At 37.9% G+C, this 23,037-nt stretch overlaps 6 protein-coding genes across 9 annotated transcripts in view; 2 read left to right on the plus strand and 4 right to left on the minus strand.

Moving 5' to 3' along the window:
• Nucleotides 1-2,020, plus strand: part of LOC104770719 (protein SUPPRESSOR OF GENE SILENCING 3-like) — a 3,362-nt gene extending 1,342 nt beyond the window's left edge. Inside the window, exons 3-7 of the mRNA XM_010495177.2 lie at nt 8-511; nt 589-880; nt 998-1,242; nt 1,345-1,511; nt 1,601-2,020. Coding sequence (XP_010493479.1) covers nt 8-511; nt 589-880; nt 998-1,242; nt 1,345-1,511; nt 1,601-1,811 — 1,419 coding nt within the window. The 3' untranslated portion in view covers nt 1,812-2,020. The remainder of the gene's footprint in view (nt 1-7; nt 512-588; nt 881-997; nt 1,243-1,344; nt 1,512-1,600) is intronic.
• LOC104770720 (cleft lip and palate transmembrane protein 1 homolog) lies at nt 2,270-5,961 on the plus strand. Its single transcript, XM_010495178.1, has 12 exons — nt 2,270-2,679; nt 2,901-3,047; nt 3,129-3,243; nt 3,325-3,419; nt 3,536-3,639; nt 3,968-4,005; nt 4,267-4,502; nt 4,656-4,749; nt 4,830-5,020; nt 5,100-5,319; nt 5,405-5,572; nt 5,661-5,961. The coding sequence occupies exons 1-12, from the start codon at nt 2,446-2,448 to the stop codon at nt 5,807-5,809; spliced, it is 1,791 nt and encodes a 596-aa protein (XP_010493480.1). The 5' UTR covers nt 2,270-2,445; the 3' UTR covers nt 5,810-5,961.
• On the minus strand, nt 6,006-8,438 carry LOC104770721 (calcium-dependent protein kinase 12). The gene is made up of 6 exons (XM_010495179.2): nt 7,745-8,438; nt 7,306-7,449; nt 7,058-7,210; nt 6,696-6,979; nt 6,366-6,590; nt 6,006-6,274 (listed from the first exon to the last, which is right to left on the minus strand). The coding sequence occupies exons 1-6, from the start codon at nt 8,274-8,276 to the stop codon at nt 6,137-6,139; spliced, it is 1,476 nt and encodes a 491-aa protein (XP_010493481.1). The 5' UTR covers nt 8,277-8,438; the 3' UTR covers nt 6,006-6,136.
• On the minus strand, nt 9,254-11,411 carry LOC104770722 (dnaJ homolog subfamily C member 17-like). Its single transcript, XM_010495180.2, has 4 exons — nt 11,120-11,411; nt 9,997-10,707; nt 9,702-9,884; nt 9,254-9,593 (listed from the first exon to the last, which is right to left on the minus strand). The coding sequence occupies exons 2-4, from the start codon at nt 10,675-10,677 to the stop codon at nt 9,573-9,575; spliced, it is 885 nt and encodes a 294-aa protein (XP_010493482.1). The 5' UTR covers nt 10,678-10,707; nt 11,120-11,411; the 3' UTR covers nt 9,254-9,572.
• Nucleotides 12,869-15,713, minus strand: LOC104770723 (protein DYAD-like). Its single transcript, XM_010495181.2, has 8 exons — nt 15,460-15,713; nt 14,980-15,330; nt 14,516-14,893; nt 14,363-14,420; nt 14,181-14,264; nt 13,745-14,073; nt 13,539-13,656; nt 12,869-13,309 (listed from the first exon to the last, which is right to left on the minus strand). Exons 1-8 carry the CDS (start codon nt 15,504-15,506, stop codon nt 13,193-13,195), a joined length of 1,482 nt encoding a protein of 493 aa, XP_010493483.1. The 5' UTR covers nt 15,507-15,713; the 3' UTR covers nt 12,869-13,192.
• The window catches only part of LOC104770724 (probable manganese-transporting ATPase PDR2), an 8,638-nt gene continuing 1,716 nt past the window's right edge, over nt 16,116-23,037 (minus strand). For all 4 annotated transcript variants that reach the window (XM_019242302.1, XM_019242303.1, XM_010495182.2 and 1 more), the window contains exons 4-22: nt 22,795-22,997; nt 22,491-22,563; nt 22,227-22,399; nt 21,971-22,145; nt 21,516-21,620; nt 21,321-21,431; nt 21,152-21,238; nt 20,893-21,075; nt 20,703-20,753; nt 20,497-20,622; nt 20,078-20,157; nt 19,401-19,509; nt 19,192-19,320; nt 18,795-18,860; nt 18,625-18,696; nt 18,197-18,348; nt 17,771-17,882; nt 17,558-17,674; nt 16,116-17,461 (exon numbers count right to left, since the gene is read on the minus strand). In XM_019242302.1, coding sequence (XP_019097847.1) covers nt 16,388-17,461; nt 17,558-17,674; nt 17,771-17,882; nt 18,197-18,348; nt 18,625-18,696; nt 18,795-18,860; nt 19,192-19,320; nt 19,401-19,509; nt 20,078-20,157; nt 20,497-20,622; nt 20,703-20,753; nt 20,893-21,075; nt 21,152-21,238; nt 21,321-21,431; nt 21,516-21,620; nt 21,971-22,145; nt 22,227-22,399; nt 22,491-22,563; nt 22,795-22,997 — 3,198 coding nt within the window. In that variant the 3' untranslated portion in view covers nt 16,116-16,387. The remainder of the gene's footprint in view (nt 17,462-17,557; nt 17,675-17,770; nt 17,883-18,196; nt 18,349-18,624; nt 18,697-18,794; nt 18,861-19,191; nt 19,321-19,400; nt 19,510-20,077; nt 20,158-20,496; nt 20,623-20,702; nt 20,754-20,892; nt 21,076-21,151; nt 21,239-21,320; nt 21,432-21,515; nt 21,621-21,970; nt 22,146-22,226; nt 22,400-22,490; nt 22,564-22,794; nt 22,998-23,037) is intronic.

Consider the following 23,037-nt stretch of genomic DNA (forward strand, 5'->3'; position numbering starts at 1 on the left):
GGAGGAGGTTCCAAACATGGAGGATGATCTTGATAATGCTTCTGAGGAAGAGAATGATTCTGATGCTTTGGATGATTCTGATGATGACCTTGTGAGTGATGACTATGACTCTGATGTCAGTCAAAAGAGCCATGGATCACGGAAGCAGAATAAGTGGTTCAAAAAGTTCTTTGACAGCTTGGATAGCTTGTCCGTCGAGCAGATTAATGAACCACAGAGGCAGTGGCATTGCCCAGCTTGTCAGGGTGGACCTGGCGCCATCGACTGGTATAACCTACAGCCACTGGTAGCTCATGCGAGGACTAAGGGAGCTAGGCGAGTTAAGCTCCATAGAGAATTTGCTCAAGTTCTTGACATGGATCTACAGATGAGAGGAGCATCTGTCATCCCCTCTGGTGAGATTTATGGGCAGTGGAAGGGTTTGGGTCAGGAGGAAAAGGATCATGAAATTGTCTGGCCTCCAATGGTCATCATCATGAATACTAGACTGGACAAGGACGATAATGATAAGGTGAACTTCCTTCTATCTTTTTCTCCTTTAATCTTTTTTGTTGCGTTCTGCTGATATTGGAATGTTATATTTTTCAGTGGCTCGGGATGGGCAACCAAGAGCTGTTGGAATACTTCGAAAAGTACGACGCTATTAGAGCACGCCATTCCTATGGTCCACAGGGTCATCGTGGGATGAGTGTTCTGATGTTTGAGAGCAGTGCCACTGGCTATGTGGAGGCCGAACGCCTTCACAGGGAGTTGGCTGAGCGAGGCTTAGATAGAGACGCCTGGTCCCGTCGGCGAGGTCTGTTTTCTGGAGGTGTTCGCCAACTGTATGGCTTCCTTGCAACCAAGCAAGATCTGGAAATATTCAATCAACACTCTCAAGGTTCTCTTCCCTCAGAAATTTTGATTTATGCTTTTAAGTTTTGTCACTGGGATTTATTAGAGTTTTTTTGTTGGTCCTTGTGAATGTATCTGTTATGTAATTTCGTTAATTCATTAGGTAAAACGAGGCTGAAATTCGAGATGAGATCCTACCAAGAGATGGTTGTGAAGGACCTGAGGCAGATTGCTGAGGACAATCAGCAGCTGAACTATTTTAAGAACAAGCTTTCAAAACAGAACAGGCACGCCAAGGTGCTTGAGGAATCTCTGGAAATTATGAGCGAGAAGCTGCGTAAAACTGCAGAGGATAATCGTATCGTGAGACAGAGAACAAAGATGCAGCATGAACAAAACAGAGAAGAGGTATGGTTTTTTTTTATACTTTTACTTGGAAATCACAAACTCGACATTCTTTTATTACCTTTTTGATTGATTTTGTCTTAAAAAAACGGTGGTGGTATGAAGATGGATGCACAAGACCGGTTTTTCAAAGACTCAATCAAGCAGATACATGAGAAAAGAGACGCAAAAGAGGAAAATTTCGAGATGTTGCAGCAGCAGGAACGTGCTAAGGTTGTTGACCAGCAGGAGAAGAATATGAATCGCTCTAGCAACGATGATTGCCGAAAGAGGTATACGTACTTACATAAACCCTCTTTTCGTTTTTGTTTTCCAAGTACAGGAGTAACTGAATGGTTCTGGGTTTTGGATAATTGTGCAGAGCTGAGGAGGTGTCAAGCTTCATCGAGTTTCAAGAGAACAAGATGGAAGAGTTTGTGGAGGAGAGGGAGATGCTGATCAAAGAGCAAGAGAAGAAGATGGCAGAGACGAAGAGAAGGCATTACGAGGAGATACTTGATCTGGAGAAAGAGTTTGATGAGGCTTTGGAACAGCTCATGGACAAGCATGGCCTTCACAATGCAGATGACTGAGACAAGGTCTCTACAAACAAAGACAAGACTAAGTTTCTTGCTTTGGTTTTCTTATGTCGGAAAATAGGAGATTTGAGAGAGACTCCCATCTTAATAGGACTAAGTTTAAGGAGATATAATAGACTGTTATTAGTATTATTCTCCAATTTTTACTAGACGGATCTTAAGGAAGCATTAAGTTCTTGGTAACAAAACCAAGTTTCTTAGTAGTTGGTTTTTGGTAATTTTTTTGATGAACGTTACGTTGACATATAAACCAAACTAAATCAGCCGAACCACACTAACTGAATCAAAACCGTGGGATTAGCCTAATTCGGAGTTATAGTGTACAATTAATATTTTCGTAAAGTTTGGGGGGGAATAATAGTAAGTATCTAAAAGACAGAGGTCTTTAGATGCAATTATACATTTGGTCTAAAGAGACGTGGTGGTGTCATAAAAACACTTCAACTTGAATCGTATTGGAAGAGCATCGTCACGACCACACCAAAATCTATTTGTTTAATAAAAGGAATCCCATAAATATCTCTCTGCTTTAAACAAATCTTCTTATCGACGAATTTACATCTCAAGCTCTGCTTTGGATCCGCCGTAACTTAAAAAACCAAATCCTTCTTCTCCAAATCGTGGAAACATGGCCCCGCCGGCAGGACAAACGGCGGCGGTGGCTGAAGTGGCTGGAGCCGACGGTGCTCAGCCGCAACAGCAGCAGCAGCAGCGTGGATTTGGTTCCACGATTTCCGGAATCGTTAGAATCGCCGTCTTCTGGTATTTTGCTTCCAAGTTCTTTTCACCTAAACAGAAACCTGTTGATCCTTCTGCTCCGTCTCACCTCATGACTAATCTCTTCCACAAAGGCGAATCATTGGTAACTTTTTGTCTTCTAGATGAACAACTTCGATTCATATTCATACGACTAGTTCATATGTTCTGTTTCCAAATCGTATGTAACACGCAGTGTTTGTTCTGTAGTTTGTGTATGAATACGACCATTGTTTGGTTAGAGGATTAGGGTTTATAGATTTGATTTTTGTCTATGAATATAGCTTCGAGTCTAAATGCAAGCAATGTTTTTTTTTCTTTATGCAGGATATGTGGTTTTATATGTCAGAGCATGAGAAGTTCAATGACTTTGGCAATGATAAAGCTCTGTATTGGCATGAGACTAATATACCTTATGCTGTGTGGACACCAGAGAGTATTAGGACCAAGTCACTGACGTATTATCCATCTGAGGTATCAATCACTTGCTTTGACTGTGTTTAGGTTTCTTTTCGTATTTCTTACTCTTATATCTATTTTTGTTTTGGTTTCCAGACACTACAGAATAATGGAAGTCTGTATGCTCATGTCTTCTTTGCTCGATCTGGATTTCCCATTGACCCCACTGATCCTGAGTACCAACCTCTTAATAGTTTTAACAGGACTCATCGTAAGACTTCCTTTTTAAAAGCTGAACTGATAATTAGGTTTCTGTGATGGCTGAATTGGACTGTTCTTTTCAATATTTCAGCTGTGGCAACTTACTTTCCTAAGCAAAAGAAAAATAAGAAGAAGAGTCTCTTGGGGAGTCCCAAAGACGATGATGAATCCGAACCAGAAGTTGAGGTATGGCTCTGTAAAAGTTTTCTTTGGGGAAACTTTACATATAGTTATGTATTTTTCTTGAACTCTAATGAGTTCAATAGATGTGTAATGAACTAACGCCAACCGCACATTCACAGAGTGTTGGTGATAAGAAATCGGATCTCAAGGTAGAGGTCCCTGTGGAATATGTATCCCTCTGGAAACCGAATGTCACAATTAACCTGGTTGATGATTTTACTCGGTAAGTTGGTTTTGTTATTTTGATATAATCATTGTTGATTCACTTTCTATGTTGATGTATATATGATTCTACTTCTTGTCGAAAATAAATAGCAGAGTCTTGAAAAGCATAGGCACTTGATCACACTTATCAAATATGGGTATAACCTTAAGCAATCGCAGGGGAGACATTTTGACTTCATGAAAATTATAATTGACCTAAATAAGTAGTAGCTGTAGAACATTAACCTAATTGATGGCATGGTATGCCCTCTTTGACTGTCTGTCAGTATTGAATTTAATATGACTCCATACTGGTAGACTAATATCTGCTTTCACTTTCATGACAGCTATTCACAGAATGGTGTACCACCAAACATTGCTCCTCGTATCCTTCAATTTCTTTTGACAAAAGAGTGACCTGCTTTATCAATTATTTGGATTTTTTCACAACTCTCTCCACGTATGTGTCATGTCATGTCTCTTACTTAGTTAATGTGTATAAGGTGCACAATAGAATCTTGTTTTCCATTATTTGATTTTCTTTTGATAGGTGGAATGGGAATTTCATAAGAGGGTTTACATTTTAGCATTGTGATTGTCTACTTGCCCAATCTGTTATATGCTGTACTTAACTTTAGATTTGCAGACTTACTTGTAGAACCTACCACAGGAAATTACTATCCTACAGTTTACTTCAATGAGTTTTGGCTGCTAAGGGACAAGTTCATTCCAGTCAATGCAACCGTCTCAGAACTACCACTTAATCTGGAAATAAGCCCCATAAGCATGATGAAGTGGCAACTGTTCCAGCAAGTTGATCAGTCTTTCCAGATGCAGCGTAGCTATGGAAGCATGCTTGACGGAGAATCTGACGAACTAAAGGTAAATATGGTTTTTTTTTTAGTCAATCAGCATCTTCTATCCACGTCAATGTAGTTGGAGAGATGCTATTGGTTATTTTCTTTACATGGCTCTTGGTTTCTCCCTGGAGCTGATTGTAAATATTCTTTTGTTGTGTAATTTATTTTATTACAGAGGGTGTTTTTGGAAGGAAATCCCTATCTTTTGGGTATCACGATGTTTGTTTCGATGCTTCATTCAGTGTTCGACTTCTTGGCATTCAAAAATGGTTAGTAAGACCTAAATTTTTCCTTGAGATTGTAGGAAAAATTATTGAATTTTGCTCATCTTTTGCTGTCTACCGTGCAGATATCCAATTTTGGAACAAAAACAAATCTATGGAAGGATTGTCTGCAAAGTCTGTTGTACTGAACTTTATCTGTCAGTTTGTCATCTTCCTCTACCTGCTTGACAACGACACTTCATGGATGATACTGGCTAGTTCCGGAGTCGGTGTCTGCATTGAATTCTGGAAAATAGGGAAAGCCATGCGCATAGAGGTACTTGTAATATGTACATATTCATTCCTGATGTCGTTGCTTTACATATAAAACCTTGTCTAGCATTTAAATTTAACAGGTTGATCGTAGTGGAATGATTCCAAGGTTGAGGTTCCACGATCGTGAATCCTATTCGAGCAATAAAACCAAGGAGTATGATGACATTGCCATCAAATTCTTGTCCTATGTGCTCCTCCTCCTTGTCATTGGCTTATCCATATATTCTCTCGCTTATGAACGCCACAAGAGCTGGTATTCTTGGATCCTGTCTTCACTAACAAGCTGTGTCTACATGTTCGGTAATAGCCTTCACCATCCTCAGAAAAACTTCTTATAATCACTCATTGTAAAATTGTTTTGAGTTTGGGGTTGTGTGTTTTGCAGGATTCATCATGATGTGTCCTCAGCTATTCATCAACTATAAGCTAAAATCAGTGGCACATTTACCATGGAGACAGATGACTTACAAGTTCCTCAACACCATTATCGACGATCTCTTTGCCTTTGTCATTAAAATGCCGATTCTACATCGGCTTTCTGTATTCCGAGATGGTGAGTAAAATCCATCAAATTTCTCTATAATTGGATTCAGTATTCAGAAACAGTCCTTTCTAATGGATAGATACTGTGTGCTTTGCAGATGTGATATTCTTGATATACTTATACCAAAGGTGGGTTTACCCTGTGGACAAGACACGTGTTAACGAGTTCGGTTTTGGAGGTGAGGATGAAACAGCAGAGAAGAAGTTGATCACAGAGAAAGAAGAAGAAGACAAGAAAACAAACTAATATCTTCTGGTTACACTTTCTAGACCAATTTCTATTATAACAGGGTTAAGTTATAGTTTCTTGATTTCTCTTTGTTTATTCACTTTTGGAAGTTTTGTTGAATTTTACTTGTCAAGTTTTAAGACACATTATAAAACAACTCCTTTTGTATTGCCATAAAGAAACAAACATTTTCACGAGAGAACTAGCTTCAAACTGTTAAGAGGATTCAATATTCCAAATACTTACTCGCCACAAAAGACTTGTTAAAAGCAGAATCAGCAAGTTCTATCACATCAAATATTTTGCTACAGAAGTCTCTAGAAATACTTCACTAAAATGAAAAATTTAGACATTCTTTGACTCAGCAGGAAGAGCAGTTCCAAAGTTGAGACTGTTCCTCATAGTTCTCCGACCAATCCCACCTACATTGCCATTCCCTTTCCTCATCATTGCCACAAACTCCCCATAGTCTATTTGTCCATCCTACAAAATCAACAATAGCCAACTACCATAAACATGTATTCCAAAGCTCCTTCATCAAAGAAACAGTGAAGATCTTTTGTGTACTACTCACATTGTCTTGATCGATGTCTTTGATCATTTCATCAAGATTTGAATCCTTTATACCAAACTCCTTCCACGCCTGTTGAAGCTCGTCGATTGTAATGTACCCACTTGCATCTTTGTCAAAGAAGGAGAATGCAGCCACTAGATTCTCCTCTCTCTCCAGTTTGTTCAAGTGGATTGTTGCAGCTAAGAACTCTCCGTAGTCAATAGTTCCACTTTCATCAACATCAGCCTAACAGACACACACACAATATGAGAATATTACTGGATATTAGTTTCAGCAAAAACAAAGATGCAAAACGTGAAAGTTAATAAGAAAGGAGTTGTGAGAGTTTACTGCACGCAAGAGTTCTTGGATCTCAGATTCCATGAGCTCTGATCCAACACGTCTCATACTGTCTTTTAACTCTTCAAATGTGATAGTCCCACTTTTATCTGTGTCTATCATCTTGAACAGCTCTTTGAGTCCACTGATTTCTTCCTCAGATAGTCTCTCTGCAATGACTCGTAAAGCCATCTTCTTAAGTTTGTTCATTGCAGAGAACTTTTTCAGACGGGTCACCACTGCACAGTCTAAAGGTTTATCTGGAGCAACCTTATCATCCACAATCCAAGGGTGACCTGAAGAAAAAGATCATTTGAATCAGCTTGCAACAAAAAAAAAGATAATCATTTACTTATGCAGGCATGACAACTTACACAACACTTGATGAGCAGTTAGCCTCTTTTTTGGATTGCTTTCGAGCATTTTCTTGATAAGATCTTTGGCACTCTCTGAAATACTAGGCCAAGGATTGGTCTCAAAGTCAAGCTTTCCCTGTAAAATCTTTCTGAAGATGCCCATCTCAGTTTCTGAATACAAAGTAAAGACACATGAGACATCAGTAGTAAGCAAGCACATGACAGGAACGTTGCATTTATGAAGAAAGAAGAAGGCATTAGACTACCAGCCCAGAATGGAGGAAAACCACATAAGAGAATGTAGAGGATAACTCCAGCGCTCCATACATCACATTCAGGACCGTAATGCTTATGTAAAACCTCAGGTGCCACATAGTAAGCGCTACCAACGAGTTCCGAAAACTTTTCACCTAAAAGACAAAGATTTGTGTCCCCAAAATTAGAGCTCCATATCAAACTAACTCAACTGAAAACACGCAAACACAAACTCACAGTCACAACATTAAAAAGATGGGATCTTAAGCAACGGTTCATTGTGTTCTATCACTAAAACATCAATTTCTGATGCTTCGTCCATAAATCAACACAGTAGAGAGTGAGTCACTTAACTAATGCAGTAACCAAATCTAAAATACATCAAGTAGTAACTCATAAACATCACATCATGAAACAAAATTAGAGAAAAAACAAGAACAAATTGGAAACCTGGTTTGCAGAAAACAGAGAGGCCAAAGTCGGTAGATTTAAGAGAAGCATCTTCATCAGAAGAAGTAAACAAGAAATTCTCAGGCTTAAGGTCTCTATGTACAACCCCAAGAGAGTGACAAGCCTCAACGACCCCAACAATAGTCTTGATAAGCTTAGCAGCTTCTCTCTCACTGTAATGACCTCTCTTGACGATTCTATCAAACAACTCACCGCCTTCACAGAGCTCCATCACAAGGTGAACGCTTTTGGAGTCCTCGTAAGCACTCTCTATACGGACAACGTTTGGGTATTCAGACAAGTGATGCATTATCTGGATCTCCCTCAAAACGTCGTCGTAGTCATCTTGGCAAAGGAGCTTCCTTTTGGGTATGGTTTTGCAGGCGAGCTTTTGACCTGTCTGTTTATGGGTACAGAGGAAAGTGGTTCCGAATTGGCCTTGTCCGAGGACTTGACCAAGAGAGTAACTGTCTTCCACGTTTTTGGTCTTGTAAGGAAGAACCCATCTTGTTGTTCTTGCTTTGTTTGCCATTCTTGAGAGAGTTTTTTTTCTTTTTTCTTGAGGGTTTGGTCTAAGCAGAGGAAGAAGAAGAGAAGAAACTGTTGAATGAGTAAAGAAACTGACTTGAAGGCATTAAAGAGAGAGAGAGAGGAGAGAGAGAGAGAGGGAAGTCAAGAGTTAGGAGAGAATGATTGATTAGCTAATATTAGATATTTTTCCCATTTAAGATTCTTTTCCATTTAAGATTGTTTTTCATATAGATTGAAAAAATGGGAAAGAAAACTAATTCAATGAATACTTTGAATATAAACTTGTGAATAGCTAATTGTATTAATTAGTAATTAATATTATATTATAAAAGTATAATTTTAGTCAAACATATTAATTATGTTATACTGAAAGATAATTAGATAAATAAAAAATATTACCATATCATTGCAAGTTTTTTTTGTGCTAATTTTACAATTTTATAAAGTCAAGTTTCATGTGTCACAATGCAGTAAGAAAAATCTACTACATATTGTTTTATGAATCTAATACTTATTATGAAAAAAGTAATTGAATAGTTTAAAATTGTTATAAAAACAATGAAAAATTAAAAGTTTCTTATTTTTTTTAGTTTAATTAGAAGTGTGTGGGATATATGTATGTATTACGTACTTAGGGCACTAAATAAAGGCAAAAGTGTCGCCTTCTCTTCAATACGAAGGAACTATAGCTCTTTAAAATTTAACCACAAAAAAGAACAAACTAGATTAGCTCTTTAACCTAAATTATTTATTTCTAAGCAAAATATTTTCATCACATGTATTTTCTGAAAAAAAAAATCAAGATTTTCAATCATTTTGAAAAGAAAATACAAAAAGGACAAATATAATTCTCTTTCATACACATATTCTTGTTTGTGTTCTTTTGCCTCCCTTGTGGTTTCTGTCAATGTCCACTTTATCTAAAACCGTATGCTTCATATATATATATACACATTTAAAAATCTACATATCTCAAAATATCGCCCCAAAACGTTTCATTTTTATATTCAGTTTACTATTGATGTCTATCTTCTTCATATAACGTCGAAGCATACACAACATACAATTCCAAATAAATGAAGAATATGATACAAATCCAAAAAAATTTCTAAATTTGAAAACGACTTCCGTTACAAAGTGAAGCTCTCAAGAAGATGACACGAAGCATTTAAAGAGCTTTCAGGGTAGAGTTTGTAGAATCAATTGATATGGAAACTAAATGTACACAATAATGTATAAGGACGACCAATTTAGTCTTCAAGCAGCTTCATTCTTGATCAAGTAGCTTAACCCCTCATCATTTCTGGTTCATAGCCGCCTGTTCAAAAGATGAAGAAAAAAAGAGAGTAAGATATGAGAGTTCTTGATAACAAAAAAATGGAAGTTTCTATGACTCAACAGGAATATGCGGAGAGTAGAAATATACCTTTCGCAGTCTTTGCATGACGGCGTCTTCATAAGCTTGATAACCAGCACCTACTATGTTGCTTTGTGGTTCTGCTTCTGCAGACTTCTTAGCGGTCTGAAAATCTGATTGGGCTGCTTTCTGAAGAGGTACAACTAGCAACGGATTAGAGAGATCGCCACACAATGTTCTCGTTGCTGCAACCTGTAAGGGAAAAAAAAAACACAAATTGAAACAATCCATGATTAGATCCTTGATATATATATAAAGTATAAAGAGGGAAACGAAGTTAGTAGATAAAATTAATAATACTCACAGCTCCATCTTTTGTCGCCATTACAATAAGAGCAGAGCATTTCTTCTTGGTACTCCTAATCACAACATCTTCAACCTTACCAAACTCCGAAAACACTTGTGTAAGCCTCCCCGCTGTATACCCTTGACCAATTGTTTCCCATGAAACCTTCAACATTCTCTCCTTATCGAGTTGAACACCACTAACTCCAGCACCGCTTCTTTCTTCTTTTTTCTTTTCATTCACACCACTCTCTTGGGTTTCAAACCCACTTTTCTTCTTTGCATGTCTTGCACGTATCCTCTCTATCTCTTCCTTAAGCTTCCTTGCGATCCTCTCTTCTTCATCATGAGGTCTAGCAGCAGAATCAGGAGGAGAAAAAGCAGAACGTTCCCTTCCCTCAAGATCTGACATCAACTTACGCCTCTTGAAATCTACTTGTGTTTTTTTCTGTTGTTTCTCACGCTGAATCCTAAGAAGATCATCAAACAGCTTCCGGGCTTTCTCGTCTTTGAGAACCTCATAAGATGTCTTGAGCCTCTGAAATTTCTCATGAGCATCAGGATCATCTGGACGTTTATCCGGATGCAAGTCCAGAGCTTTCAACTTGTAAGCTTTTGCAATCTCCTTCTCAGTAAACTTGAGAGCTTCCTCCCCAGAGGGTAAGCCTAGAACTAAATAGTGATCAACAAAACCCTCCATCTCTTTTTCCTTCTAAGCCGGATCACCAAACTGCAGAGAACCACACAAGAAGTTAGTAATCTAAGGAACTTTACAAATACAAAATGCCAATAAAGAGAAATTAACAGCCAATGAACGGAGGAAAAAGCAGATGATGATATATGCATCTTCTTGCAAGGATCTCTTTTCACAAAGTGAAAACCTTTAGACATAGTTAACATAAACCCTAGGTTATCTTAAAGACACTTCGATATTTAGTGGAGCTAATTCAATTTTCAGAGCAATTAGTTCAAATAATAAAACCCAATCAACGCATCATAGATGATAGACTACAAGTTCAAGTTATGACAGGCTTTAAAATCGGAAATTTGACCTAAAAACCTTGATCGATAAATTATTATTCTACTTGCGAAATCAACAGTAATCACAAAGATTAAAATTTTAATATATGGAATGAACGTACCTTTTCCAAATTCCTATTCTCAGGGAAGACACTCTAAACAAAACGAAATCTCCGATTAGACAATTGTAGTTAAACCCCTTTACGAACCAAAGCGAAACCCTAGAACCTGGGAGCTTCCTTCTCTTCGAAATTAAACGAGCAAGAACAATCGGAGGGAGAGAGTAGCGGTTGAGGAATCGAGCTACCTCACCTGCGAGGGAATTGGTATGGGTAATCAATCAACGAGGATGAAGAAGAAGAAGAAGAAGTTTCGATTTTCGTTTTAGGGATTTTGGCCAAATCTCAATTTTCCAAATTTGTAATATAATTAAAACCACGAACCGACCGGTTCTGTATTAAAGCCTGATTGTACCATTGGTTTCGGGTAATTTTTGTAACTAATAAACCGCGCTGAACCGGTTTTTAGCTTTAGGCCCTGATTGGTAACGGCTGTTACTTTTGGCTGTAGAGACTTTGACTTTAAAATTTTAGCTGTAGAGAATTTGGCTGTAGATGCTTTGACTGTAAAAACTTTAAAAACTTTAACTGTTAAAATCTGATTGTTTACCAACAACTTTTAAAGCTGTAGCTATTTTTATTACTATCATTAGATATTAATAATATAATTATAATAAATATAAATTATGTCAGAATTTAATCCATATAGCAATTTAGTAATGATGATGATGATGAAAATAAAAATTATTATTGAAATGGATCTTAAAAGAAAGAGAAAAAAATGAGAATAATTAATTTGTAAAAAATATAATATGTAAAAAATATACATAAACTTTTGGAAAGCTTTTAAATATAACGGGGGAGAAAGAAAGAATGTTTTTAAATTTATTTAGTTTTAAAGCATGATTTTGACGCTTTAAAATTTTTGAGAAAACAAGGAAGGAAAAAATATAAATGACTTTCAAAACTTTTAAAAAATTAAAAGCAATAAAAGTCTGATTGGCAAAAATATGACTGTCAATGCTTTAAATAATTTTAAAGTCTTAAAAATCTGTTACCAATCAGGGTCTTAATTTCCTTTTCCGGTGTGTTCTTCTGCTTTGATTATTGGGTGGTTTTCCATTTTTTTTGGTTTTGGGTAAGGCTAAATTAGATCGGGTTTCAGTTAGGAGTCGGTTTAGTGTGATTTTTATCTTATGTTAAACCGCCACACAACAATTAAAACCTCAAATGGTTTGAGATTGAGTTGTATAAGTCGGTGTTGTTGTTGTTCAGGATTGCAAAAACAGTGTTTGATATTTCTGTTAGCTTCTGTGCCGCTTTGGCTTTTCTCAAGTCATCAACTCCTTCAAGGTTTCTTGTACCAGAAGATGCAATGTGTGGTAGTTAATTAACGAAGCAAGACTGTGAGATCGATGATAGGAAATGGTGAAATAACATCAACTCAGAAACAACAAGGGGTCTAGAGGAAGAGTATTCTAAAATTGATCATCCAATTCACCACACCAATGAATATTAATTTGTTTGACTACTTCACCTGATAGAGAATACTTGGGTCGTCAATATCTCATCTTAAAGAACCTGAAGTCATGCCAGCTGACATGACTGGAGCTTCTGGATTCACCTCACTCCGTCTCTCTCACACTCATTCTTGCCTACGTCTGTGCAAAATTATATACTAAGATGATAATTCAAACCTGTATATTATTGATGCAAAACCTACATATCTCAAAACATCACATTTGATATTTACTATTTGATATATCATCCCCAATCATAATCAAAACTTATTAATCACATAGCAAGATGATAAGATGTCGAAACAAGGAGAATTACTCAAAAGCTTCATAGTTGAATAAAGAGTCATCAGAGAGAGAATATACAGCAAAACAATTACCATTCAAGCATCTCTACCTTCGATCTCACTTAAAACCTTCTTCTATATGACTTACTTAAAGTCCTACCTGTTCCTAAGCTTCTCAGATGCTACTGGTCTCTAGTCTCTCTTTGTTTTTTTGTTTTTTTTGTTTTTGGTGTTTAGTTTTATCAGAAACCCTGTACATGTTCTCTAAGGGATTCTATGCAGGTGGAATCGACTAGTTAGAGCGGAATCACTGATCAATTTGTGCCTAGTCTTCACGGGTAACGCCAGTTTGGTTGATTCTGTCCCTTGAGAGCAAGGACAGCGTTTGATAAATCTGTAAGCTGCTGCTCTGCTTTCGCTTTCCAAGTCACCAACTCCTTCAAGATTTCCTGTACAAAGATCATTCTCAAATATTGATTCCTTAAAATCAAGCACTGCAAAGCTTTGGAAAAAATAGCCTAATTACAGAAGATGCAATATTGATCATGAATGAAGCAAAGGCAGTGTTAAAATGACATCTACTCAGAAACAGCAAAAGTGTAGAGGGTTTTCCAAAATTGATCATCTAGTTTAACTGAAACACCAGACCAATGCTTCTAATATGTTTGACTAACTCACCTGATTATGGATGGCTGGGTCATCAATATCTGATTTTGGACCAGCAGTGATCGAAGAACCCGGAGTCAATTCAGCTTTGTCCTGACTGGAGCTTCTGGATTCACCTCTAGTCATGCAGCTAAACAGAAACAAAATATTAGACAATTAGACAATAATAAACCATTAACCCTACCCTTGGACCTAAGCAAACAAACAACTGCCCTAACCTCTCTGTTCTTTGCATATCGATGTTGACCAATGACTGTTCCTCAAACATGGTATGGTCTTGGAGAGAGGTTTTGCAAGGATTTGGTAGAAGGGCGTAGGTATCCGGCCTGACAGCTTCTGGTAAACCATCAATAAGGTCATCCCATGGCTCAAAATCATTCCCTGTAAAATCCTCCAAGTTGGCATTCTTCAATATATGTTCCCAATTTTCGGGACCTGGACTGAATGATGTGCTCCCATTAGGCTGCAGATTGCTCAGAGTGTTTGAAATTCCAACCAACTTCTGTTCTACTTTATCTTTCCACGAAATCATTTCCTTGAACATGCCCTGTGAAAAAGTGCGATATGGTAGACAAAAGCTTTATAGGTTAAGATCATGACACCATAGTTAAGAAGCTTTAAACAAATACTTTCTACTTAGTTTATAGTCTCGACCTGAGTTGAAGTCAACGAATTAGAGATCTCCAGCATTTGCTTATCAGCCTTTTCCCTCCAACTCATAAGATCCTTGCACAGTTTCTGGGGAGAAATGCAAACAAATTCTTTTTGAATCTCTAATATGCTTATCTTAACACATTCCTCTAGCAGAAAACAAAAATGATCTCAAAGTCAGTCACCTCAGTTGCCTCAGCATGATCTGGTAACTTTTGCTTTGCTGCAAGTTCTTTGATTTCACTGCTTACCACAAAAGAAATGAGATTCAAAGCACATTCAGAACTTTCAAGGAAAGCAAATATCAAACCTCAAAGAGTATTTGCAAGGCATATTACCTCTTCATTTGCTCAATCTCTCCCATAAGAAGCTTAGACGAAACAGCAGAAGCATCATGTGATACAGTCTGAGCCTTCCACCAAGATGGGGGAACCCAAGTAGGATCAGGAATACCGGATTCAAGTTTGATTTTGATAAGGTCAGCACTCTCAAGCCAATACTGCATGGTACCATCAGTATTGTAACACCTCCTAAAGCGATCAGCACCACCTGGTGTAACTTTGCCATCCATATGCTTCAAGCAATGGTCCAAGAGCCCAGTATCACCTATATTACTTCGTGCAGTAACTCTTAAAAAATTTCGTGATACAGGTGTTTCAAAAGTAGCACCTTTCTCCTTGAGTACATCCGCTAATGTTTGCTCCGCAAACTTAATCCTGCATAAAAAAAACAAAGCTTTCTTCATATGAAAAGGGTAAAGCAATGATGAAAGTAAAAAGGGCTTAGGGTCATTTTGACAAACCTATCACTGTTCCATCGAGTGGTCAACTGCTTGCGTCTCGGAGGGAGGATAAGCTGCTTATTATCCTCTTCGAAGCTTTGTGAATACCTTGTAGATCTTCCACAACGAGAGAGTCGTTTTCGTTTCAGGATCCCACAGGTAACGAGAAGCCCAGCTTCTTCTTCCTTCTCTAACTTGACCTCAACAAGAGCAAGGGCATTGTTTTCAGATGCGGTACCTTCGTCTTCTTCTTTCTCCTTTTTAACCTGAGTTTCTCCGGGCTCGCGCTTGGTAACCATCGCCGAACCAGCCATAGTGGAATCATTCAGCTGCGTCCGACAAATCTTCTTGCCCGAACGTTTCTGGCGATGTCTGTAAAGATTTCATGCGACAAACAAAGAGAGAGAGAGAGTCATAGTCAAGCTCGAAAAGAAAAAAAAAATAAACGAGAAGATAAGAGAAATGATTGAAGAAATCAGGAAGAAGATAAGAGAACCGAACATGTTGTAGATCGCGGCTAGGGTTTTTTCACGGAGAGGAGGCGACATTTTTTCCAACACTGAGGCGGCGCAATTCTTCTCACAGCATTGAAATCGACGCCATCGGGGAAACAAAACGCGGATCGCGATTGAAATTGGAAACAGTAAATGGTAAAACCTAGAAATTTAGGGATCAGAGCGACAGAGCGTCACCGTAGAAGAGGAGGAAGAGGAAGAAGGAAGAGGAAGAAGACAAGACAAGAGATGATGAGNAAAAAAAAAAAAAAAAAAAAAAAAAAAAAAAAAAAAAAAAAAAAAAAAAAAAAAAAGAAGAAGAGCAGCGCAAGTAGAGAGAGTGAGAGAGCCCTAAAACCGCCAAAAAATCCCTAGAAAACTTTCTCTTCTTCCCCCTTTTCAATTTTGCCGTTATTGGTAATTTTTTTTTTAGCTCTGTCTTTTTTATCTCTCCATGGGAATAAACAGTGTAATAACCAATGTTTTACTGACGCGTGGTCTATTCTTTAAAATCTACAGTGGACTTTCTCACAGATGATTATTTTACCAAAATACGGAATTTACTTGGTTTGTCGGCTTCTGCTTTTTGCCTATCCGCGATAATATGGAAAATTGAAAACAAGTAAAGAAACAAAAGAAGAGTAATGTGAAGAAAAAAAAAAAGAAAAGAAAAGAGTAATGTAAATCCTTAGTTTTATAGTTAAAAGGATATGAGAATGTGTGGTTCCTTAAAAGACTAGTAAGTAACATAATGAGGGAAGAAGAGAACATTATAAGTGAAACAAAATGTCTAAATCAGAGAGACCTATGGGAAAAATGCTCATGTTTTGTCGAAGCTTTCTGCAAAAACAGGATCCCAAAAACGAACATTCTTTCTCTGAGTTAAAAAAATGTGTGGGACACTGATACCTGCACCTAACCTGTTTTGGTTCTCTTCAAACTTTCTTCTTCTTCTTCTCCAGATTTGCAGTGACAGCTCTTTGCTTGTGTTTCCAAGAAGAAATCTTACCAGGGAAAGCCCACCTTAGCAAACGCTCCCATGAGTAGCAGATGATGAACATTAGTGAAGCCCAGAGGAGAAGCTTATCCCTCAGACCTTGAGGTAATGGCACCAGCTTCAGCGAATCGTTCAGATCCCTAAACAGATCTGAGGCGATGACAGTGAAGAACCCTGCTCCAGCAACGAGTGCGTAGAAGAATGGCTTGTTTTCCCTGATACTCTGGTTAAAGGGATGTCCCATGTAGTTCACAGCAAATGTTGCAACCTGTAGCATCATGCTCACCATGTACGACACTGTGTTCACCAAATTAGGGTGGAAACTTGCATCTGGTTCTATGCATTCCTCGGGCATGTGTTTCTCAGCTTCCTTCACAGAGTAGATCAAGAAAGTCAAGTGAACAGCAAACTGTCCTAACAGAGATAGGAAGAGGTACAAGGAGAAGACACTCGGGTGGGGTCGTTCTGCAGAGAGGGTTTGAAGCGGTCGAGCATGAGATATGAAGAGGAAAAACGCAGCTGTTAATACTCCGCTGATTGTAGCCTGGACATCACCGAGCTTTACACCGTCTAAGTACATGACACTTAGCACATAAGCTGTGGCGAGACAGTTCAAACCGAGAATTTTGAACATCTGAAGAGTCGTCACAAGTGTACTACGACCCTGTCGGATTATGTCTGTCACTGGGGCAACCGACGCATGTTTAGCTGTGAAGGGAGACGCCATTGATGCATCCCCAAGTTTGACCAAGGGAGCTGACCGCCCATCACCATCCTCACTGTTTAGTTCATCCATCATCTTCTTCAGCTTTTTTCTTTGCAACTCCGCAGCAGTTAAGTGGCGGTTTTGGGGAGGGATCTTTCCTTTTGATGATCCTTCCCCATTCTGAATTGTGGTTTTGCTTGCTGGTTCTAGTAGCGTTTTGGACTTTTTTGACTTTGACTTGTCATCTTTAGATTCCGATGGAGACGAGGGAGGTATAGTATTCAGTAAAGCAACTCCAACATGGGCCTTCAAAAGTGAAAAGTCATTGAATCAAAAGAAATAAAATAAAGCAAAGGCACCATTAACAAGGCATCTGCCCAATGAAAGTCTTATAACCCCAACCTGCTTCAATGCTCCGACATCATTTGTCCCATCCCCACACATCAGAGTTCCTCTGCCTACCGCCTTGAAGGTGGTTAAGATCAGCTCCTTCTGCTGTGGGGCAACTCTTGCAAAAACCTGAAAAGAAAAAAATTATTAAAGCTTCAGACTCTATTACTTATAGATACTAAGAAACACTAAACCACTTGATAGAGATTACAAGCTGTATACTACCTTAACAAATGGAATGACTTGCAAAACAGCAGACGTAGCCTGTAGCATTTCAATGCTGTCACCTCCAATACATAAATCATGGGTCTCTGCAAGGGTTTCGATCTCTTTTTCACTGAAAAAGAAAAAAAAAAAAAAAGGTCATCCAGTTAAAAGCAGGAGAATGAAAGAAACCATCTAGGTGTCAGATCTTTTCTACTTGAGCAATCATTACAGCGGAGCAAAATATCGCACGTCAAACGCAAAACACCACACCAAGAGGGACACACACTTCAATGGCAGATAGACTATTAAAAATGGCAGCATGGGGAAAGAGAGACTATTTTGATTACATATACTGCTGATATCATGTGACTACCTAAAATTGTACAACAAGAGAACACAAATTTGCATTAATTCAACAGTAATTGTGTTAAAATATGACTGCACCTATAGGGTATGATCTCCTGCTCATCAGGTGACACCCAGTTGTATTTATCACCAGTCCCTGACCGACCAAGAATTAAAACTGGGTTTGATACAATATGCACCTGGGCTGCAACATGACAAGCTGTCAAAGCTTGATCACCTGTTATCATCACCTGGAATCATGAAAGAAGGATAAGACATCCAATATATTTAATTAATAAGATTAAATGAGCATACCTGCAAAAAACTAAGACATGATGACAGAAAACGGAAATCAAAGAACCCAAATCTATAATCTATACTATTATATTTTTTTGATGGAATAATGAGATAGCTGCTTTACGGGTAATTTGTACCGAGTAGAAAAGGAACTGAATTAACCACTGGTAGTGATAGAAGGTCCACTTATCTATGTGTGTGTGCATTATAGGATAGACAGCATGACTTACCAAATCATGGGATGAATTCTTCAACTCCAAGAGAACGGTGGCTGAATCTGTTCTAATGGGGCAGTTGAAGACCTGTGATGCATGGTTAAAGCCATTATGAACCAATGTTGATATCAGACATCGATTACAATACAAATATATATAAGAGCATAAAGCATTAATGCCATTACCGCAAACCCAGCAAAAGTAAGGTCACTCTCAACAACATCTCTTTCCATGTCCCTAGCTTCACTGACCTGGTTATCATCATATAAGATACGTGTAAAGTACAACTTAAAAGCATGTGGGCAGCAGCTTGCATAATCCAGAACAACACGATGCTGGCTGTTTATATTGTTAACTACAAACAGAACAAATCAAGAGACATGACAAGTGCAAAAGCAGATAGCTGACTTAAGAAGCCCAAACTTCTAACATAAATTTAGGTTGTACAATAAAGATTCACATACAGACCTCAATAGATGAGCAGTGAAATTCTGTAAGGTATATTACTGAAAGGTTTCGAGGTAAAATGAAATTCATCAAGATTTTTCATTTTCATGAGATGATGAGAGCATGGGTAATTACCATCATGTCGGGAAGTCGTTTATATGCAAGGGCTAGAACCCGAGATCCTTGACGTGTGTATCTCTTATATGTTTCAATGTAGTGTGCTGGCACATCCACAAGCCTATCTTGGATGGTCTCTGGCGCACCCTGAAAAATAAGTTATATATAAGCATCCAACATTTGACTGATAAAAAAATTGGTCTACAAGAATGATATATTAAGCAGACCTTCACAAACACCAAATACTCCTCCTGAATACGAACGATAACTGACATTCTCTTCAGATGTGAAGCAAAATGGTATCTCTGCATAATCTGCACTGAGTTGCCGTTTCCTCTGCAGCGGATTAACAGATAACGATAAGAAAAAGCTTCTTTATATGTGAGCAGAACGCTCTTCAAACAAAAATTAAAAAATTACCAACTCTCTGGCTTATGCAAGCATAATTTTCGAGGTTAAATATAAATAGAGATTATAAGCTATTTCGAGAATGACCATTAAGGCATATATCATAGCAGCTCCAAAGAAAGTGATAGGCCCACAGAATGAGGAGTCAAATAAAATTAAAGCAGAGATAAAGTGTCCTCCCCCAGGTGATGTAAATACTATCAGCTATCATTTTTTATGTAAACTTTACTTCCCATAATCCACACTCCACAATTAGGCATAATCTTTTTCATATACAGTGTCCGATCAAAACGCCAGAATATGCCTTTCTAGGAAGAGAAAACCATTAAGTGAACCTCACAACATCAACATTTATGTAGAAAGCAATATTTTAAAATGCAGCAAGCATCTTTTTATTAGTTCATATTTTAAAAAGCAATATAGATAGTATTCCCAAGGCTACATAGCCCGAATAGACAAAAAAATCAGAACAATAGTATAAGAGATCAATAATCACCTTCTAGGCAAGGCCTTTTCATCAGCTTTGTAACTCCACTCAATTCCTTTAAGTGCAGCCTTCTCAAGTGGATCACCAACCTGTAAGTATTGGAAAACAGAGATAGACATGCAGATTTTTTAATGATAATTCGTAATGCAAAAGCAAATTACAAGCAGTTTCAGAAAGATGTCTATTAGTAAATGTATCATTATCACATGCGGACTCGTACATTAAGATTCATTTCAAACTTTCTGAAGAAATAAGTAAACTACATAAAAATCGGATATCAGAAATATAACCAAACATGTGTGCAAAGATCAAAATGGTCACAATAATGAAGTTTCTCACAGCCAAAAAAACAGGGAAAGCAGCAAAATCGATACCAGGAAATTGAGTTTTTCGACATCAAAAAGGAAAAGAAATTGTATTTCTCATACCAGCTTGTTGTCTACAAAGACCAAGGCATGACAAGAAGCCAAAATCTCCAATGTGCGTACAGGAACCTTGCTCATATCAGTCTCTGCTTCTTCACAATTAGACAAGCCCCCAACTCCTCGGAACTCCTATGTAGAGGCAACAATAATGAATTAATCATAAGCAAAATCAAGCAAGCATATATGCAGAACCTTTCACTTGACCTTACCATGTCATCTGACGTGAGTGTACCAGTCTTATCGAAACAACACAGATCAACCTGTCAGCAAAAAACGGGAAGTGTGACACTAGTAAGACAACAGTACAATCAGGAACAAATACTAATTCCTTAAAAGAGTACTTAACATCTAGAGTACTTAAGACCAGCAAATAGCCCAATGAGGCACAATAGATAATACCTTCCCAGCAAAAGGGATCCTAAAAGGCTCTGTGCAAAATATTCCACGTCGTGCAAGAGCGATTAAGGATGTGTTAACAGCAATGGATAATTCCATAGGCAATTCCGGTGGGATCACTGAGGTGATGATAAGTGAACAGCCTAGCAAAAGCTTATATTTGCTCCTTGTAGGATCCTCGAGACCCTGCACAGAAGTTTCCTCAACACTAGTATAGATAGACATATTTATTTGATAAGAACCACAGAAATTATTGCCATACCTTTACAAGAACATAACCCGCAGCTATCACGGCAAATACCACTAGAAATAATATGAACAGACCACTCTCCCAGCTGTTTGCAGTCACCTATTTTTTTACCACTGATCAGAACAATCAAAATTCTCGAGCATGCTGAAATGAAACAACAGATAAAAGAAAGATCTCTAACCCTTTCTGTAGAAAATAAAATTGTCCTCATTAGTTTCCCTTGGCTCGTCTCAAATCCAGTTCGGAGAACAACAGCTAGACAACCACCATCAGGGGTTTTCAGAGAGAAGGACTGACCAAAAACATTAATTAGTATAAAACAGAATTTGGAGAAAGCACGAAAGAAGAAACGGTTGATAATGCTGAGATGAAATACCTTGTCAGGTGAATGTTGCAAGATTTTGGTCCCGCCAAATAAAACATGATTCTTATCCCTTTTGATCGATAATTTTTCATCAGATCCTACGCCAACAGTTGGAACCTAAAATAGCCATCATATAATCAGTGAAACATAGGTCACTAACCTAATGAAGCCAGGTCACAACACATATGGACATTCTAATGTAAGGGTTAAGCAATATCACTATCATGGACTAAGTATTGCTCACTAGTTAATAATGATAATTCAGAATTTTAAACAAATATACTAGAACCTATTACACATTGTGAGAGAAGCTGCTGATGCGATGATAAAGAATAGCCAGTAAGATGACAAAAGCCAAATTATGGCAATGTTATAATTCAGAACAACTATAATCTCAAAGTCCAGAGAGCGGAATTTCAAAGAGAAGCCATATAACAAACAAAGAGTATTATAAGGAAAAAAAGTACCTTCCACTGGGGAGTTGACTCGCCTGTCAAAATGGCTTCATTTACAATAGCACTTCCTACCAGTAAAAGCATGTCTGCTGGTACTGTCTTATCCTCTCCTCCAGTCTGAGCTGAAGGTCGCCCAATGGACACAACATCTCCTGGAAGCAGATCTGTACCTAAGAGCTTCACCCACCTAAAATTTTGACTTATTTAGACACAGCAGTAATACAAAAACGACCTTTTAGGTGTACTTGGGGGTTATTCAGTTACATACTTCCCGCATCGATACACCATCACGGTCTGACTATCCACCCTAACACGTCTTAGGTCGGTTAGTGTCTTCAAGCGGCTTTTGGCCATTGTTGACTCGAACATGAAAAGCATGAATAGTGTGAACACACTGTAGTACCAGAATTCATCCAAGCACCAAAGACCCACACAGAAAACCTGCAAAATGAGGAAGAAGCACAATGCGTAAAGCCACAATAAATACAAAAAAAAGAACTCTAAGATACATACATTATCAAGTAAACAACACCTGAAATACAAAGAATGGTTCCATGCAGTTTTCTTTCATTAGCTTCTGGAATGTAGGTTGCGGATAATCAAATCTGCAAGACACAAAGATAAAGTATCAAGCAAGATAAAAGAACAACAAACTTTGAATATTTACACTGAGAAATGTTTTAACAGAGGTCGGTTAAACACGTTAAAAGAAAAACAGAATGCATAAATTAAGAGAAGATCGGAAAATAATTGCCAACAGAATATAAACCTCAATTATCTACGTTACAGTGAACAAGTGATAGATGAATGTAAAGGAAAATTACAAGGCAACTTACACATTCCTTCCCCACTTCTCAGTGGCAGCGGCAACTTTAGCTTCAGTACCATGACCAGTACATTTCAAATAATGACCAAATGTTTCCTTTGTGGGGTAAGGAAGCTTGGAAAAGGCTCCTAGCTCTCTTGAGTAAATAAAACGCTGCTTCCTGAAGTCAAAGAAAATTTCTTCCAGGTCTCCCGAGGATGCCGAACCTGTCATCTGCAAACAGAAAAAGACTTTAAACTGTTAAAAACATGAG

This window comes from Camelina sativa, chromosome 20 (assembly GCF_000633955.1).
Source record: "Camelina sativa cultivar DH55 chromosome 20, Cs, whole genome shotgun sequence".
In the NCBI taxonomy this organism is placed as follows: Eukaryota; Viridiplantae; Streptophyta; class Magnoliopsida; order Brassicales; family Brassicaceae; genus Camelina; species Camelina sativa.

Excerpts from the sequence above, each read along its gene's own strand:
- LOC104770723 (XM_010495181.2), bottom strand. The coding sequence starts at position 15,506 with ATGTCGCCTCCTCTCCGTGAAAAAACCCTAGCCGCGATCTACAACAT. Across the intron at positions 14,894-14,979 it reads ACTCGATGGAACAGTGATAG|GATTAAGTTTGCGGAGCAAA; the intron begins GTTTGTCAAAAT and ends TTTTTTATGCAG. Across the intron at positions 14,074-14,180 it reads ATTCGTTGACTTCAACTCAG|GGCATGTTCAAGGAAATGAT; the intron begins GTCGAGACTATA and ends ACTTTTTCACAG.
- LOC104770720 (XM_010495178.1), top strand. The coding sequence starts at position 2,446 with ATGGCCCCGCCGGCAGGACAAACGGCGGCGGTGGCTGAAGTGGCTGGA. Across the intron at positions 2,680-2,900 it reads TCCACAAAGGCGAATCATTG|GATATGTGGTTTTATATGTC; the intron begins GTAACTTTTTGT and ends TTCTTTATGCAG. Across the intron at positions 5,021-5,099 it reads GGAAAGCCATGCGCATAGAG|GTTGATCGTAGTGGAATGAT; the intron begins GTACTTGTAATA and ends TAAATTTAACAG.
- LOC104770721 (XM_010495179.2), bottom strand. The coding sequence starts at position 8,276 with ATGGCAAACAAAGCAAGAACAACAAGATGGGTTCTTCCTTACAAGACC. Across the intron at positions 6,980-7,057 it reads AACTGCTCATCAAGTGTTGT|GTCACCCTTGGATTGTGGAT; the intron begins GTAAGTTGTCAT and ends CTTTTTCTTCAG. Across the intron at positions 6,591-6,695 it reads TCCAAGAACTCTTGCGTGCA|GCTGATGTTGATGAAAGTGG; the intron begins GTAAACTCTCAC and ends TGTGTCTGTTAG.
- LOC104770722 (XM_010495180.2), bottom strand. The coding sequence starts at position 10,677 with ATGGAGGGTTTTGTTGATCACTATTTAGTTCTAGGCTTACCCTCTGGG. Across the intron at positions 9,885-9,996 it reads TGGCGACAAAAGATGGAGCT|GTTGCAGCAACGAGAACATT; the intron begins GTGAGTATTATT and ends TTTCCCTTACAG. Across the intron at positions 9,594-9,701 it reads TCATGCAAAGACTGCGAAAG|GCGGCTATGAACCAGAAATG; the intron begins GTATATTTCTAC and ends TCTTTTGAACAG.